The sequence below is a fragment of the Pongo abelii genome, chromosome 4, assembly GCF_028885655.2.
Source record: "Pongo abelii isolate AG06213 chromosome 4, NHGRI_mPonAbe1-v2.0_pri, whole genome shotgun sequence".
NCBI classification, from domain to species: Eukaryota; Metazoa; Chordata; class Mammalia; order Primates; family Hominidae; genus Pongo; species Pongo abelii.
This window is the reverse complement of record NC_071989.2, coordinates 69,106,300-69,123,018: the sequence shown is the minus strand read 5'-3', so window position 1 is coordinate 69,123,018 and position 16,719 is coordinate 69,106,300. Positions and strand designations below refer to the sequence as shown.

The following is a 16,719-nucleotide window of genomic DNA, read 5'->3' as shown; positions in this document are numbered from 1 at the left end:
TTATCAAGTGATGCATAACTGTATATATATATATATATATATATATATATGACACATGCATATGTCAATGTGTATATTTAATGATGTTTGCAATTCATTTCATAGAAGTTATAAAAACATTTTGATTTATCCTTGATTTTATAGAATTCACACACAAAGCTAATAAATTCTAAGATTACTGAAGATGTTAGTTAACTGTTTTAACCAAGCCACACCTGGTGAACAAATTTTCTATTTTAAAAATAAATTTAGATTTTAGTTAATCAAATATTGTTCAGTTAATGTCACTGTTTTCTAGATAGCATTTTTCATGTATACATTTTACTTAATTTCTTTCCCAGGAAAGTATTAAGCCATTATGTAATGATAAACACTGTGATTTTTGTTGATTATATGTACTTTCTTGAATTATTACCTCAGGCCTCTGAGGAAACACTACATTCCAGTAATGAAGAGGAAGACCCTTTCCGCGGAATGGAACCCTATCTTGTCCGGAGACTTTCATGTCGCAATATTCAGCTTCCCCCTCTCGCCTTCAGACAGTTGGAACAAGCTGACTTGAAAAGTGAATCAGAGAACATTCAACGACCAACCAGCCTCCCCCTGAAGATTCTGCCGCTGATTGCTATCACTTCTGCAGAATCCAGTGGGTGAGTGCCCTCAGATGTCATTTCCCCATTTTATATTTTAGATGGTGATTGTTATCTGTGGTCTTTTGAGTTTTTGTGGCTCATTGCTTGATTTGAGTGGGAGAACAATGGGGTTTCTAGAGTCAAAAAAAAAAGGATGAATTTCTCAGGTGACATTTCTATATCTGCAGGAGAAGACATTTTAGTGAAACTGTTTTACAAGGAAGAGCTGAAAATGTTTTGGTGAATGCTAATAAACATTTGCAAAAGGGCAGTTGTACTTGGAAAATTAATATTGGCCATATGTGACTTGATAGAAAACATTTTAACAAATGAGAACTAATGGACAAATTACCATGTAGTGATACATGTCTAGAAACAATAGGAAATGTTCACTGATGCAAAATGAACTTGGAATCAAGAATAGACTGTATTGTAATTAGAAGCAAAAGAAATATGCAATGGTATTCATGAGTCTAAAAATTTTCCCTTTGACATTTTGAGGTATTGCTTACCAGAATACTATTTCAGCTCCCAGTATAAGGTGATTTAGCATTAGTACTTATAGAGGAGTCAGCCACAGCCACATCTCCATCATGTAACATTTTTATTTCCTACTTTGCAGGGTATAATTTTTGTTTTTATTCTTTTTCATGTTGTTTACCAATGGAGTTTTACACTTTAAAGCAATGTCACCAGGTTAAAAATTGTGAAAGAAAGTAAGGATATTGGGCACATCCATTATTTGTTCTTGTGACCAGCTGCATTTTTAAGAAGCCTGGATAGAAAGGAAAGAGGATGAAGCCAGTGGGCCATACATAGATAGACTCTTGAACATTTGCTAAAACTACAAGAACAAAACAATTACTATGCTACAAATGTGATGCTCCCACATTCTCTGCCAAGTTAAAGGCATCTCTGGGGAAAATGCCTTTTGGATCTTGTTAAAGTTAGGAAGGTTGTGCTCAGAGGAAATTTGGCTAGTAACTCAACTCAAAGATACTGAATTTAGCTGTTTTACTTGTTATTGACCAGTCTAAGGGACCTGTGTTAGAAAAAGGTATGAGGAAAATACTACTAGATAAATAATAAGAAAACAAATATTCACCTTGAAGCAATGAAAAGAGGAAATATATTTTGTTTCTGTTGTTGTAATTGAACTATGTGTTTAAAGAAGAATGCACACACATTGATCAGACTCATACTAAAGCAGATGGGAATTTTATATGACAGCTTGACCTGAACATTTTTTGAAAAATGCTGTTCCCCTGAAACTATTTCTCCTTTCTTTGGAATTAACATTGCTGCCGTTCATTCTGTGTAGAAGATTCACAGATAACAGGTGTATCCAGGGATCCCAAGACCACCCTCGGGTTCAATGATTTGCTAGGAGAGCTCTCATAATTCAGCAAATAGTCATATTCATGGCTCTGATGTGTTATAGCAAAAGGATTCAATGCAAAATAAGCAAAGGGAAAGGTAGATGGAACAAAATCTGGGGGAAACCAAACATAAGCTTCCAAGAGTCCCCAAGTGAAGTAAGACAAGATAGACTTAATTCCTCCAGTAATGAGTTGAGACAACACTTGTGAAATGTGTTCACCAGGGATACCTTTACCAGGGAAGCCTGTTAAAGACTCAGTACCTAGAGTTTTTACTGAAGGCCAGTCACTTAGGTACCCTCTGCCTAGGATATACAAACTTCCAGATTTCCAGAAGGAAAGTGGATATTCAGCATAAACCACATTATTTGCACAGACAGTTTAGGCAAATTGAGCCAGTCTTACCATTTAGAGAACAGTGGATCACTCCTGAAATTCAGGTCCGCTAAAGGCCAATGTTTCAAACAGGTCTTCCTATATTTAATTGACACAGTCCTGATGAACTGTTTACTACACACCAGGTTATCTTAGAATAGTTATCTTACTTTCTTCACACTTGTGGAAGAAAAGATTATAATTAAAATTAAAATGCACTAATTTAAAGCCCTGATGTATTCAATTAGCTTTGGTATCTCAAAAATTTTGGTTGCTAACCATGATTTCTCATTTTGAGTTGGTGTTATATCATGTGCCCTTAAAATAAAATGATGCAATATACCTAATATTTCTCTATGTAGTTGGACATTGTGTGTAATCTAAAATCTTGAGCTGGGCGCAGTGGCTCATGCCTGTAATCCCAGCACTTTGGGAGGCCGAGGCAGGGATTGATTGAGCTCAGGAATTTCAGACAAGCCTGGGCAACATGGCAAGACCCTGTCTCTATCAAAAACACAAAAAAATAGCTGGGTGTAGTGGCATGCGCCTGTGGTCCCAGCTACTCAGCAGGCTGATGCAGGAGGATCGCTTCAGCCTGGGAAGGCAGAGGTTGCAGTGAGTCAAGATCCTGCCACTGCACCCCGGCCTGGGTGTCAGAGAGAGAATGTGTTACTAAAAGCAGTCTCCAAGTGCCAAGGAACTTCAGGGTTCTGAATTGTCTATATCACAGCATTTCTGTTGATTCAAATTCATTTCCATCTTCATTAAAAGTCTAAGAATCAAGTACAATTGACCCTTGAACAATACAGGTTTGAACTGCACAGGTTCCCTTATATGAGGATTCTTTTCAACCAAACACAAATGGAAAATACAGTATCCCTGGGATGTGAAACTCATGTATACAGATGGGCTGACTTTTCATATATGTGGGTTCCACAGGGCCAATTGCAAGACTTGAGTATGCATGAATTTTGGTACATGTGGTAGACCTGAAACCAATCCCCTACATATACCAAGGAATGACTATATAAGCAATATCATGCTTACTATTTACAAATTTATCCAATATTATGAAGAAAATAATTTTTCTTTTTGAAAGATGGAACAAGGGTTTCATTTCAAAAGAAACAATAGACAATAATGGCCAATCAACAAGAACCAAACTAGGTAGGTATTAAAGGTATTGTTATTAAATTTGGAAGCCAGAACAATTTGTGAATTAAATATTGAGGAATAGAAAATTCAGGAGTATAATTTTCTGGAATGTCGAAGCTTTGGAGGAGAAGTAGAAGGTAAAGTTTGGGGCCAGGCGTGGTGGCTCACGCCTGTAATCCCAGCACTTTGGGAGGCCAAGGCGGGCAGATCACAAGGTCAGGAGATCGAGACCATCCTAGCTAACATGGTGAAACCCCGTCTCTACGAAAAATACAAAAAAAAATTAGCCGGGCTTGGCAGCATGTGCCTGTAGTCCCAGCTACTCGGGAGGCTGAGGCAAGAGGATGGCGTGAACCTGGGAGGCAGAGGTTGCGGTGAGCCGAGATTGCGCCACTGCACTCCAGCCTGGGCGACAGAGTGAGACTCTGTCTCAAAAAAAAAAAAAGAAAGAAAAAACAAAAAAAAAATGCAAAAGAAGATAAAGTTCGGGCTTATATTCTGTAGCCAATTTAGTTAACCAGGAGCCCCAGATTCCTTTACAGCTGTCAGAAAGAGCTAATGGGAAATTTAGCCTATTTTAACTGAGTTGTCTCTGGCCCAGTTCCCCATTATTAAAGGTTAGTATGCCTTTAAGTCCCATTGCCAACCTATACTGAGACCATACCTTAGCAATTGCAAATCTTTGATGGTCAAGGTGACTTTTCATGCCCTTCAGATTTATTTTCCTTTCTTTCTTAACATCATAGCCTTTTGCTCTTTCTTCTGGCATATCAGTATGCCAGATACTTGCTTTGTCAAGTGTCAGGCAGTGGGTCTAGAGACTTGTTCCACCCCTTTAGAAAGCCACAGTATGGCCCTGAGAATCATTAGTTTCTGAAAAAGAACTTTGACGTGCAGAAATAAGTTCATAGATGACAGCTATTAGCTTCCTTATGAAGTACTTGGGTCAAGACACTGAGTTCAAAAGCACTTTTAGTTATTCACACTTCCATATTTCTACTTTGAGGTTTTTTTTCCCCAGAAATGCGAATGTGTTCAAATGTACACTTCTTAATAATTTCTTTTGAGTATGCCCAAACTATTAGGTTGTGTGTGTGTTGTGATTTAGCAAACTTTAGAAACTGTAAATGAACACAAAACAGAATTATTAAGACCTGGGATGCCTATAACCCTGAATTCATCTGCCAGTTAACTTTCCATACAGGGTAGGCTCATTCAGGATTCATGGCTGTTTACTGACCTTCCTCGAGGTAAGAGAGACAGCTATTAATGACTTGAAATGTTATGAACGTGGCGTAGAAGTAATTTGGAAAGTCAGTTTTTCATATTTTCCTCCTAAATAATTTTCTATCTATTACCTTTTATAAAATCTTTTTATTAAGGTATAATTTACATACATTATACATTTTGAATTATTATGTATTTATACTCTCATGTAATCACCATCCTATTTCTCAACTTATCACTAAAGGTTACTTTGCCTCCTCTTGGACTTCACATAAATGGAATTGTACTGTATATACTTATTGTGTCTGGCTTCTATTAGTTGAAATGTTTTGTTTTTTTAATATCCATGTTTGTGTATATCTCAGCAGCTTGTTCTTTTCATTGCATAAATATACCATAATGTATTTATTTTTACTCTCTTACTAATGAACATTTGGGTTGTTTCTAGTTTGAGGGGATTATGAATGAAGCTGCTGTGTACACTTATACCAGTCTTTTTGTGAACATATGCACTCATTTCTTTTGGGTATGTTCCCAGGAGTAGCATTTCTGAGTCATAAGGAGGCAAATATTTATTTTCATTACTGCCCAACAGTTTTCTGAAGTGTTGTACTCTTTTACCCTCCCACCAGCAATACGTAGAAGGTACAGTTGTTCTACATTCTCACCAACACTTAGTATTTTCAGTCTTTTTCATTTCGGTCATTCTGGTGAATGTGTAGTGGTATACTACTGTGGTTTTAATTTACATTTCCCCAATGAGTAGGAATATTGCTTACCTTTTGATGTGTTTATTGAACATTTGGATATCTTCTTTGTGTTATGCCCATTCAGACATTTGTTCAGTTTTTCTTTTACTTATTGATTTCTGAGGGCTCTTTGTATATTCTAGACATGAGTCTTTTGTTAGACATGTGTATTATAAAGTGAATATTTTGTTCTAAACAGTGTCTTGAATTTTTACTTTATGTTTACTTTGAATATGTTGGTAATCCTAGGGACCTATGAAATATGAGGGAAGTGTGCAGCAGGGAGAAGAAACTGTAAGGCAAGAAGTGGACCCAACTTAATAAGGGGAAAACAAGTATGACATTTAACCCGCAGAGCAATTTCACTTGGAGACAAGGACAGCTGGTCCCTTGAATATTGGATGGTGGCAAATAAGACATCCAAGTACTAAGAGGGCAGGCAGAGAAGAGTTGAGAATGAAGCAACAGCATGCTTATGGTGGCTGATAGCTGGGTAGTGAGTGGACAAGAGTGGGGATCTGGACATAGATGGTCTGAATTTGAGTCCTGTCTCCCACCTACTACCATCTTGTGAAGGTACTTAACCACTCCAAGTTCCTACTTTTACAAAAGCAAAAGTAGGAATAATGTCAGCACCTACCTCATGGGTTTGTTCTAATGATATAATACCTATCCCCGTTTTTCACATATTGTAAATACTTAATATATAACATCAAAAATTACAACTCCTACACAGGGAAAATATTAGAACAAATGATGTTTGTTGTTGTTAATGTTTGTTTACTTATTGGAATTGGCTTCAGAGATCCTCTACAAATAACTCTTGCAGTAGAGATGGATGTTCTAGTAGATTTGGGAGTCAATCAGAAATTGGCTCCTGTTTCAGAAAGTTACAGTTTATTATGGACTTGTGACATTTGTGTTCAGAAGTCTGTATCTGGCATCTTCCCGCACGCATGTCTTGCTTTCAAGTGCCGTTCAGTTATGTTTGGAATGAGAATGGTGGTCTCCCTACTTCTGCTTCACTTCTTCCACAACCTTGCTGACTTCTAAATAGTTTCCTGCTCAGAATCCTTAGGAGGAATTAGGATCTCCTTTCAGCCCTATCTGGGGCACTGGCTTACATTCCCCCATGTGGTCCATGTGCCCCTAGGAGAGTCTAGCTTGCCATACATGTGGAAATCATTCCCAGTGCACAGGTGGGAAGTTATGGGAATGAAGAAAGGGTGGGGGAGGTAGCAATAAAACTCTCTACTTACGTTTCATTGCTGCATCTGCTATAATAAAATGAGAGCCAAGAAGCAACTTATTCCCTTGTGACATGATGACACACCTCTGGATACATGTATATTCAGGGATATGGGTGGGTGGAGAATGTTATAAACACTTTCTCATCCCTAGTATCCTATTACCTGTCTGAAGAAGTACACTGTGTACCTTTGTATCACTATGTCCTATAAAAAAAGAAAAGGAAAAGAATGTAAAAGAAGACATGGTCACTTTTGGGGATAAATTTAACTACCCAACAGAGAGAGAAGAATTACTTTATTCATATAAGGGTTCATTTTACAGGATCTTCCAGAAATATTTCCTTGATTTGTGTGCTATTCACAGAGGGACCGGTCCCAGATGCCAGTTAGACATTGGATTATTTGACTAACCACTCTTCATCTTGTGCTCTTGAGTACAAACAGTACGTTAGAGTGAACATTAAAAAAAAAGATTATTTTCAGCAATTTATTCCTGAATCAAAATACAAACAGAAAATAAAAAAAGAAAAACAGAAGGCTGGATCAGACACATCTGATCTTTCAAATTTGGTCTTTTAAACTTAAGAAGGTATTAATGGGCATTTCATATTTTAAATAATTTGGATATAAGGGTGTTTATAAAGCTAGAGATTGTATTTCACAGTCTACCATGAAGCCTGTACCTTCATGTTTGATATATGTTCAAGCTTCAAGTGATTTATCTAAGTTCTTATTGAATGTTACATGGAAGATCTACAACCCACTAGGCAAAGCTTCCCAAAATTAAAAATAAAACACATAATCGTGATTGTGAAACATTCTCTAGAAATATAGTATTCTTGAGCTAGATGAAATTTTAAAAGTAATCAGTGCCAAAAATTGGGAAACAATACTTCCAATAATCTTAAAGATACATACTAAGCAGACAAAATTGGATTCTTTTGGTTTTGATTGATTTACATGCAATTTATGATTGTAGTGTTTACCTAAACTTCTCAGGATACTCACAAAATATCACGAGCCTTTTATTTTAAAGCATTGTTCTGATTTAATTGTATCTGTCTTTGCTTTAAGCTTTGTAAATTTGTGATTTTTTTTTTTGAAACGGAGTCTTGCTGTGTCACCCAGGCTGGAGTGAAATGGCGTGATCTCGGCTCACTGCAACCTCCACCCCCCAGGTTCAAGTGATTCTCCTGCCTCAGCCTCCCAAGTAGCTAAGACTACAGGCATGTCCCACCACACTAGGCTAATTTTTGTATTTTTAGTAGAAATTGGGTTTCGCCATGTTGGCCAGGCTGTTCTCAAACTCCTGGCCTTATGTAATCTGCCCGCCTCAGCCTCCCAAAGTGCTGGGACTACAGGCATGAGCCATCATGCCTGACCCAAAATTTGTGATTTTTCAAGATTAAAATTAGATTCTAAGAGTGATGGAGCACTTTAAAATATATGGATAAAAATCATCTTATTTCCAGAACCAGGGCAATTCTTGAATCTAATCTAAAATAAGCAATGAAAAAATGCTGACTTTTTTCTCACCTATCATAGAATCTCTAAAAGGTTTATGTTATATCTGCCATGCCTTCAGTTTACAAAATAATGAGATCATGATTAAACTCCAGTGTCTTTTTCAGGTTATCACAGTACCTTTTCATTATTGTAGTACATTCTGGTGCCCTCATTAAGGATATGCTGAATGGACTGATACTATACCACAGTACTTTACTTTATATCTGTGTGTCAGTAAAGCAGCATGTACCAGGGGAAGGTTTACCTTTAGAAATCAAAGGCTTCTATTTCACCAGGCTCCCACGTTGTTAAAAACACTAAAGAGGGTGGCAACTTTTGCGTTCACCAACATCAGAGCATCTGGTCCCCACATTCAAAACTTTCTTGTGCCAATGTGACTTGTTTTAGTAATAGAGATTGGTTGGGGAATCCCATATTTTTTAAGGCGAACCCAAGGAAGCATTTATTTTACCATGAAAAGTGCTAGAGCACAATACTATATTAAGCACAAGGCAGAACTCAACAAAGCCCTTTCCTTTGATTATTTCCATCACTCAATAATAATTGTTCCACTCCATAGATAGTTTCTTTGCAACAAACACTGCCCTGGCTGACCTTCCTTATGTAACGCAGAACTGTGAATCACTGAAGTGTTTAAGGAGAGCTTATAATTCTTTAAAAGTCTTTTTATTCTGTTTTACCATATTTGTGTTTATGAAAAAAGTAGGTAAAAACATTCTGACCAAATTGTATTTGTTTAATTATTATGTATTGCATAATATATAATACTGATTCAAACTTAATATGACCAGAGTGCATCACTTGGAGAAATCCAAAATGAAAAATATATTTTCAGTTGAAATTCATTAAAGGATGAAGTAATCAAACTTTTTTTCTCTACAAATGAGCACTACAAAATGGCAAAAGTTTTCTTTAAAAAAATCTGTATATAGAAAAAAACTATAGAAAAAAATATATCACTTCTTGGGTTAAACACACTTACCCCCAACCAAAAAAAAAAATTCTAGGTACTTAGAATTCCTTCTAGAACTTAGAATTTCAACATTATTTATCATCCCATTTCTCTCATTCATTTAAAATCTGCCCTCCAGTTGAAAGGAAGTAGATGGAGCCGGGCACTTTTAGATTATTTCAAATCTGAGGAATTCAACAAAAATAAATGCTATTTAGTTATATTGTTTGAAGTCATGTATGCAACATATCTGGATGATGGGTTAACTTTACTTAATAGATTAGCATCATTTACACTGAAGTTTGTGGTTCTGAGCTTCGTTAAGGTGAGACCTTTGTCCACATTCCCAGGAGGGCTTTTTCTCAGGGGGTTCTGAATTTTACCATGATGTAATTCCTAAACAATTGTGGTTAGTGCTAAATGTTATCATAAACACACACACACACACACACACACACCCCTTGCTGTGTGAAAGCTAGATATAGAAATTAAAAACTTTAGAATACTTAAGTTTTTTAAATATGTAATTTATAATATATAAATAATATTTAGAATATAAAGTTTATAATACATAAATACTATACTTCTTTACCATTCACTTTCTAGAACTTTCCCAGCTTTTGATCACATATTTCAAGGGTGGTCTCCCTCTTTACTCCTCTACTAACTGTTCTGTGTCTCAGTTAACATGTGATTTTGGCTTTCTTATTTCTCCAACATTATTTAATTCAGACTAACTTTATTTCTTGAAGGTATATACCAGACATACCTCGGAGATATTGTGGGTTCAGATCCAGGACACTGCAATAAAGCAAATATCACAATAAAGCAAGTCACACATACTTTTTGGCTTTCCAGTGCATATAAAAGTTATGTTTACACTATATTGTAGTGTGCAATAGCATTGTCTCTAAGAAAACAATGTATATGCCTTAAATAAGAAAAACTTGATTGCTAAAAAAAAATGCTAACAACCATCTGAGCCTTCAGCAAGTCAGAAACATTTTGCTGGTGGAGAGTCTTGCCTCAATGTTCATGACTGCTGACTGATCAAGGTGGTGGTTGCTGAAGATTGGGGTGGCTGTTAACATTTCTTAGAATAAGACTGCAATGAAAATTGCCACATCCATTGATTCCTCCTTTCATGAACAATTTCTCTGTAGCATGCAATGGTGTTTGACAGCATTTTACCCATAGTAGAACTTCTTTCAAAATTGGAGTCAATCCTCTTAAACGCTGCTGCTGGTTTATCTACTAAGTTTATATAATATTTTAAATCCTTTGTTGCCATTTCAACAATGTTCACAGCATCTTTACCAGAAGTAGATTCTGTCTCAAGAAACCATTTTCTTTGCTTCATCCATAAGAAACAACTCCTCATTCTTTCAAGTTTTTTCATAAGATTGCAGTAATTTCATTACAACTTCAGGTTCCATTTCTAATTCTAGTTCTCTTGCAATTTCCAGCATATCTGCAGTTACTTTCTCCACTTGAACCCCTCAGAGTCATCCATGAGGGTTGGAATCAATTTCTTCCAAACTCTTGTTAATATTGATATTTTGACCTATGCCTATGGATCACAAATATTCTTAATGGTGAATCTTATCCAGAAAGTTTTCAACTTACTTTGCCCTGATCCATCAGAGAAATAAGTATCTATCATAGTGATAGCCCTATGAAATGTATTTCTTAAATAATAAGGCTTAAAAATTGAAACGACTCCTTGGTACATGGGCTTCAGAATGAATGTTGTGGTAGCAGGCATGATAACATTAACCTCCTTGTACATCTCCAGCAAAGCTCTTGAGTGACTAGGTGCATTGTCAATGAGCAGTCATATTTTGAAAAGAATCTTTCTTTCTGAGCAGTGTGTCTCAACAGTGGGCTTAAAATATTTAGTAAACCATGCTGTAAACAGACATACTGTCATCCAGTCCTTATTTTTTTATTTATAAAGCACAGGCAGAGTAGATTTAGCACAATTCTCAAGGGCCCTAGAATTATTGGAATATTAAATGAACATTGTCTTCAACTTAAAGTTACCATCTGCATTAGCTCCTACCAGGAGAGTCAGATTTTCCTTTGAAGCTTTGAAGCCAGGCATTGACTTTTCCTCTCCAGCTATGAAAGTTGTAGATGGTACCTTCTCCCAATAGAAGGCTATTTTGTCTCCCTGAAAATCTGTTGTTTAGTGTAGCTGCCTTCATCAATGATCTTAGTGAGACCTTCTGGATAACTTGTCACAGTTTATACATCAGCACTTGCTGCTTCACTTCACACCCCCCCTTTTTTTTTCCAGCTTTTATTTTAGGTTCAGAGGGTATTTATGCAGCTTTGTTAAATGGGTAATTTGTGCACCCTGTACTTTTATGTTTCGGAGATGGCTTCTTTTCTTTAAACATTATGAACCACCCTCTGCTGGCATCCAACTTTTCTTCTGCAGTCCTTAACTCTCTCAGACTTCATTGAATTAAAGAGAGTTAGGGCCTTGTTTGGGATTAGGCTTTGGCTTAAGGGAATGTTGCGGCTGGTTTGATCTTCTATCCAGACCACTAAAGTTTTCTCCACATTATCAATAAGGCTGTTTGGCTTTCTTGTCATTTCTGTGTTCACTGGAGTAGTACTTTTAATTTCTTTCAAAAGCTTTTTCTTTGTATTCACAACTTGGCTAACTGGTACAAAAGGCCTGGCTTTCAGCCTGTCTTGGCTTTTGACATGTCTTCCTCACTAAGCCTTATTATGTCTAGCTTTTGACTTAATGCCAGAGACCTGTAACTCTTCCTTTCACTTGAACACTTATAGGCCATTGTAAGGTTATTAATTGGCCTAATTTCAATATTATTGTGTGTCAGGGAATAGGGAGACCTGAGGAAAAGAGAGAAATTGGGGAATGGCCAGTCAGTGAAGCAGTGAGAATACATGCAACATTAATCCATTAAGTTTACTGTCTTACAGGGCATGGTTTGTGGCACCCCAAAAATTAAAATAGTAACATCCAAGACCACTGATCACAGATCACCCTAACAGATATAATAATAATGAAAAAGTTCAAAATATTCTGAGAATACCAAAATATGACATAGAAACACAAAGTGAGTAGACGTTGTTGGAAAAAACGGTGCCGATAGACTTGCTTGATGCAGCGTTGCCACAATATTCAATTTGTAAAAGCACAATATTGTGAAGTGTAATAAAGCAATGTGTTAGTCTGTTTTGCATGGCTATAAAGGAATACGTGTGACTGGCTAATTTACAAAGAAAAGAGATTTATTTGGCTCACGGTTTAGCAGGGTGTCTGGGCTTGGCACCAGCATCTGCTTGGTTTTTGTGAGGCTTCAGGAAGCTTTTATTCATGGCAGAAGGTGAAGAGGGAGCAGCTGTGTCACATGACAAGAGAGGGAATAAGAGAGGGGGGCAGGTGCCACACTCTTTTAAACAATCAGATCTCACAATAACTCATGACCACAGGAAGGGCACCAAGCCATTTATGAGGGCTCTGCCCCCATGACCCAAGCATCTCCCACTAGGCCTACCACCAACATTGGGAATCAAATCTCAACATGAGATTTAGAGGGTATAAATACCCAAACCATATCAAGCAAAGCACAATAAAACAATTATGCCTGTATTTATACACATATTACAAAACAGAATTAAAAACAATAAAATCATACATGCAAGGGATCCTGGTAAATATACTGATCCCCTCAATCATGCATTAGTCATATATTAATGTATTCACTTTATATTCATCCAACGAATAGTGAGAGTCTGATATTTGCTGTATACTGAGGTATGCACTGGTGACCCAAGGCTCACAAGACAAAGCACAGCCTTTTCTTTCACAGAGGATTGAATCAAGTAGGGCACGTACAAGAAAATAGACCACTATAATCTTGTTTGTTTCATATAATGTACAAATATGACTGCAGACAAATGGAGAAATATGAAATCTCACTGGGGAGCAAACTCACCTTGGCTTGTGAGGAACTGACACCTAACTTGAGACCAAAATAAGATGGTTCCAGGAAGAGAGAACAGCAGGTCAAAGTCCAGGGATGAGATTAAAGTAGAGTGTCTGCATTTAGATAAATAAAAACTGCTAAAACATGGCTAGACCAGAATGCCAATTGAAGGTACAGTTGATAAAACTTACCATTAACTTTTCATGTAACCAATATGTGAAGTTTTGTAATATTTTCCAGTAGTGCTAAGCAGCTATGATATAAACACTGAAAAGGCAAACAGTTGGATTATTCCAAAATTGGAAAGCAGGTGCAATATAAGAAAAATAGGGCAAGGGATTTGAAAGTATTTGAAAGAGAGTGAAAGAAATGATGAATTGTGGCAACTTAGCTGGTTATGGAAATGAGTGAATATAAGAAGATACTGATATAGAAAGTGTTCAAGGTCTCTAGAAATCTCTATGATGTCAAACAGGTGAAATTAGAATAACTGAGCAAACAAAAGATAGATCATATTTGGAGGATAGAATGAACTTAAAGATGTAAGTGCTAGAGGTAATTTAAGGTATGTTCAAGACATAGAAGGGTGTCAGGGAAGAGGGCGACTGCCTTGGAAAAGATGTAGCTGAAGAATTGAGAGATTGGGGCATGAGATGATGCCTCCACATCAACATCAAAGTCACCCAGGACTGCAGCAGGATTCAAGCTGTCAAGATGAGAAAGAGGTGGGCAGTTTTCAATGAATGAGAAACTGACCAAAGAGACTGGCAGAAGTCAGAGATGAGGAAGTAGAGTTGATTGGCATAGATGTCAAATGAGAAGTTTTTACAAGAAGGTGGAGGAGTAAGTAAATGTGAGTAACCAGGAGAGCACCCATTTCATCTTGGGACCCAGAGAGGGCACTGAGAACCAGAGTACCCTACCCTGAATCCCCACCACAGGGAAGTGGCATCTTTAGCGAAGAGCCAAATTTGAGAGAGGTTAGGATCTCAGATGACTTTTTGGTGGTAAGGCTGAGGATGAAGTGAAGTCTGTTTGCCATGGGAAAAGGGCTCCAGAGAAACTGATTGAATAATATGGAAAGAATGAGAATGGGAGGATAGACAGGGGAGAGAAATCACATGCAACATGGGGATAAGAAGTTGAAAGAACACAGGGAGAGAAAGAAGCTCTGTATCAGGTGGTTGTCTGAGATATGATTATGAAACAGCATTCCAAAATATTTTCAATAATTGGTCCACCTGTCCTCTGACTGATGGGTGTTAAACCAGGGAACAAGAAGTTGAGCATAGCTAGTAGGTCTTCTGGAAAGACCACAGGGTTTGTCCTAGTCCCAGTAAGCAGGTCTGCAGTGATGTCCTTGGGTTCCTAGTACCTTTCAGCATCTACTGGAGAATAGCAGCTTCTGGTGTTTCGGGACTTCTGCATCTTCCAGATTACTCAGCTGTTTCCCAGATTTATTACAGTCTCTGGAGTATGGAGAATGATCTGATTTTTTAAAAAAAATGAATTATCATTTTCAAAGTATTAGTTTATTTTAAATAATTTTTATATCTAACTCTAATATTTTGCCAGCAATAATAACATCTTAGGTATTTTGAATTAGCATTTGAGTTTGCTTTTGAGAATTTTAGTTCTTAGAAATAATAATTGAATTAAACACTATTGCTTTCTTATATATTCTTAAATACTATTTCTGGCATTCAAGCATTATTCCAGTTCATCATGCTGCCAATTTTAGCAATAAAATAAAGAATAAAATTGAATTCAATGTGGAAAAATTCTATTTGTAGAAAACATTCGTCTGTAAATGGGGTTACTGTTGTGACCTTAGTGAAACAACAGAAAGGCACGTGCACACGGTTTTGCCCTTAGCTTGGATGTAACATATTATTTGCAGACTTTAAGTCATAGCAACCTATGATCATGCTAATTTTTATTTAAGGCTATTTGATAGAGTTGTATGATTGAGACCTGGAACCAAGAACCTTGATGTAATACATATGTGCACACAATTTTTTTGTTCTCTTCTCTTTGGTGACCTTGTCTGGGTCATTTTTTGTTTGTTTGTTTGTTTAATTTACACTGTTTGACACAGTATCTGTGACTAGAATTTGGCAACTGTAGAGTATATCATATGTACACAGTGCCTTAGCAAAGGGTTTTAATTAAACTCAGTGGAGGAGACCCAAGCAGAGAAGCCTTCATTTGTCTTAAGAAGAAATGTCAAGGTTAATTGATTTTCAGAGGATTATCTGCAACAAATAAAGACCAAGACTCATATCTTCTTATTTTGGCTTATAAATTCTGGTATGTTCTGTTCAATATCCACTGAAAAAACTGAGATGAGAGTGTTTCTTTAAAACTCTATATGTCAAAGCATCCTTTGCAGTTGGCAATACAGTGAATGAATGACAGTGAAAATGTATACTTATGGATTATGATATAGTCATTAAAATGATTATTATGATAAGTATATGGTAACATGGAAGTATTTAGAATGTTTTGAGGAGAAAAGCAAAATATACAAATATATCCAGGTTAAAGTAAAAACACTGCAAAATATATGCCTGCATGTGGCTGAGAACTGGAAAACAATGTGAAAATAATTTGAATTTTTGGACTTACAAAATTGTAGTTGTTTATTTCTCTCACATTGATTTCTATTAATGAAAATAAGTGTTTATCCAATCAATAAAATTACATTAAAGTTTATTATTTATTTACAATTTCATTCATCCAAATTAATCTATTGAGTCTTAGTATATGACAGACACAGTTTGAGGTACTGGAAATATTTTATATGTAGATTTTAAAAATTCATGAACTTTTGTTTTTCACAGGCAATCCAATAGGAAGTTTTGGCAACTATGGTGGGAGGTGGGGATACTTGGGCCTTTCAGAATTCTCCAGATCACTTTGTATAACCATTCCTCTATTGGCAACTGACTCCCCAAAAAAGATCACCAGCAGAACCAAGTGAAACTAAGTATTCATCTCAGTGAAATAAGGGAGGACATCACCTTTAAAATTAGTAGTATTTTGGAAAGGGGAAGTAAAGGGAAGATATTTGTAGAGTTTTATAGCCAGGTCTGGGAGCCTGATCTTGCAAGGTGGAAAAATGGCTGGCATTAGGCAGAATTTAGAGTCTAGCAGTTTTGGATTAGTGGGGTCTCTAAGAGCAGTGAGATTCTCAAAGTGAACCTTGATAAGTGAACTATTAGTCTTATTGAATAAGCTGCCTCAGGCCATTTACAGCCTTATTTTCCAAAAGCAAACATTTCCTGGAGTAAGTACCTAAGTTATTTTTGCTTGGTCTCCATGTGCTCAGCATTAAAACAGGCACTTAAACTTTGACCCCAAATTATTTAGCACTGGGACAGAAAAGTATTTTGGTTTCAGTTCTTACCTTCTTTGTGAGCGACCATAGATTTGATCAACTCATTTGGCCGACAAGCCAGATCCTTTGTCCCTTATTTTATTTTTCTAGACTTATATTATTGTCACC

General features: G+C 36.6%; 1 protein-coding gene across 3 annotated transcripts in view; it reads left to right on the top strand.

Annotated features, from left to right (window-relative positions):
* Positions 1-16,719, top strand: part of PDE4D (phosphodiesterase 4D) — a 1,542,529-nt gene that overhangs the window by 538,356 nt on the left and 987,454 nt on the right. For all 3 annotated transcript variants that reach the window (XM_054555584.2, XM_063724112.1, XM_063724113.1), the window contains one exon: positions 421-650. In XM_054555584.2, the coding sequence (XP_054411559.1) occupies positions 421-650 (230 nt within the window). The remainder of the gene's footprint in view (positions 1-420; positions 651-16,719) is intronic.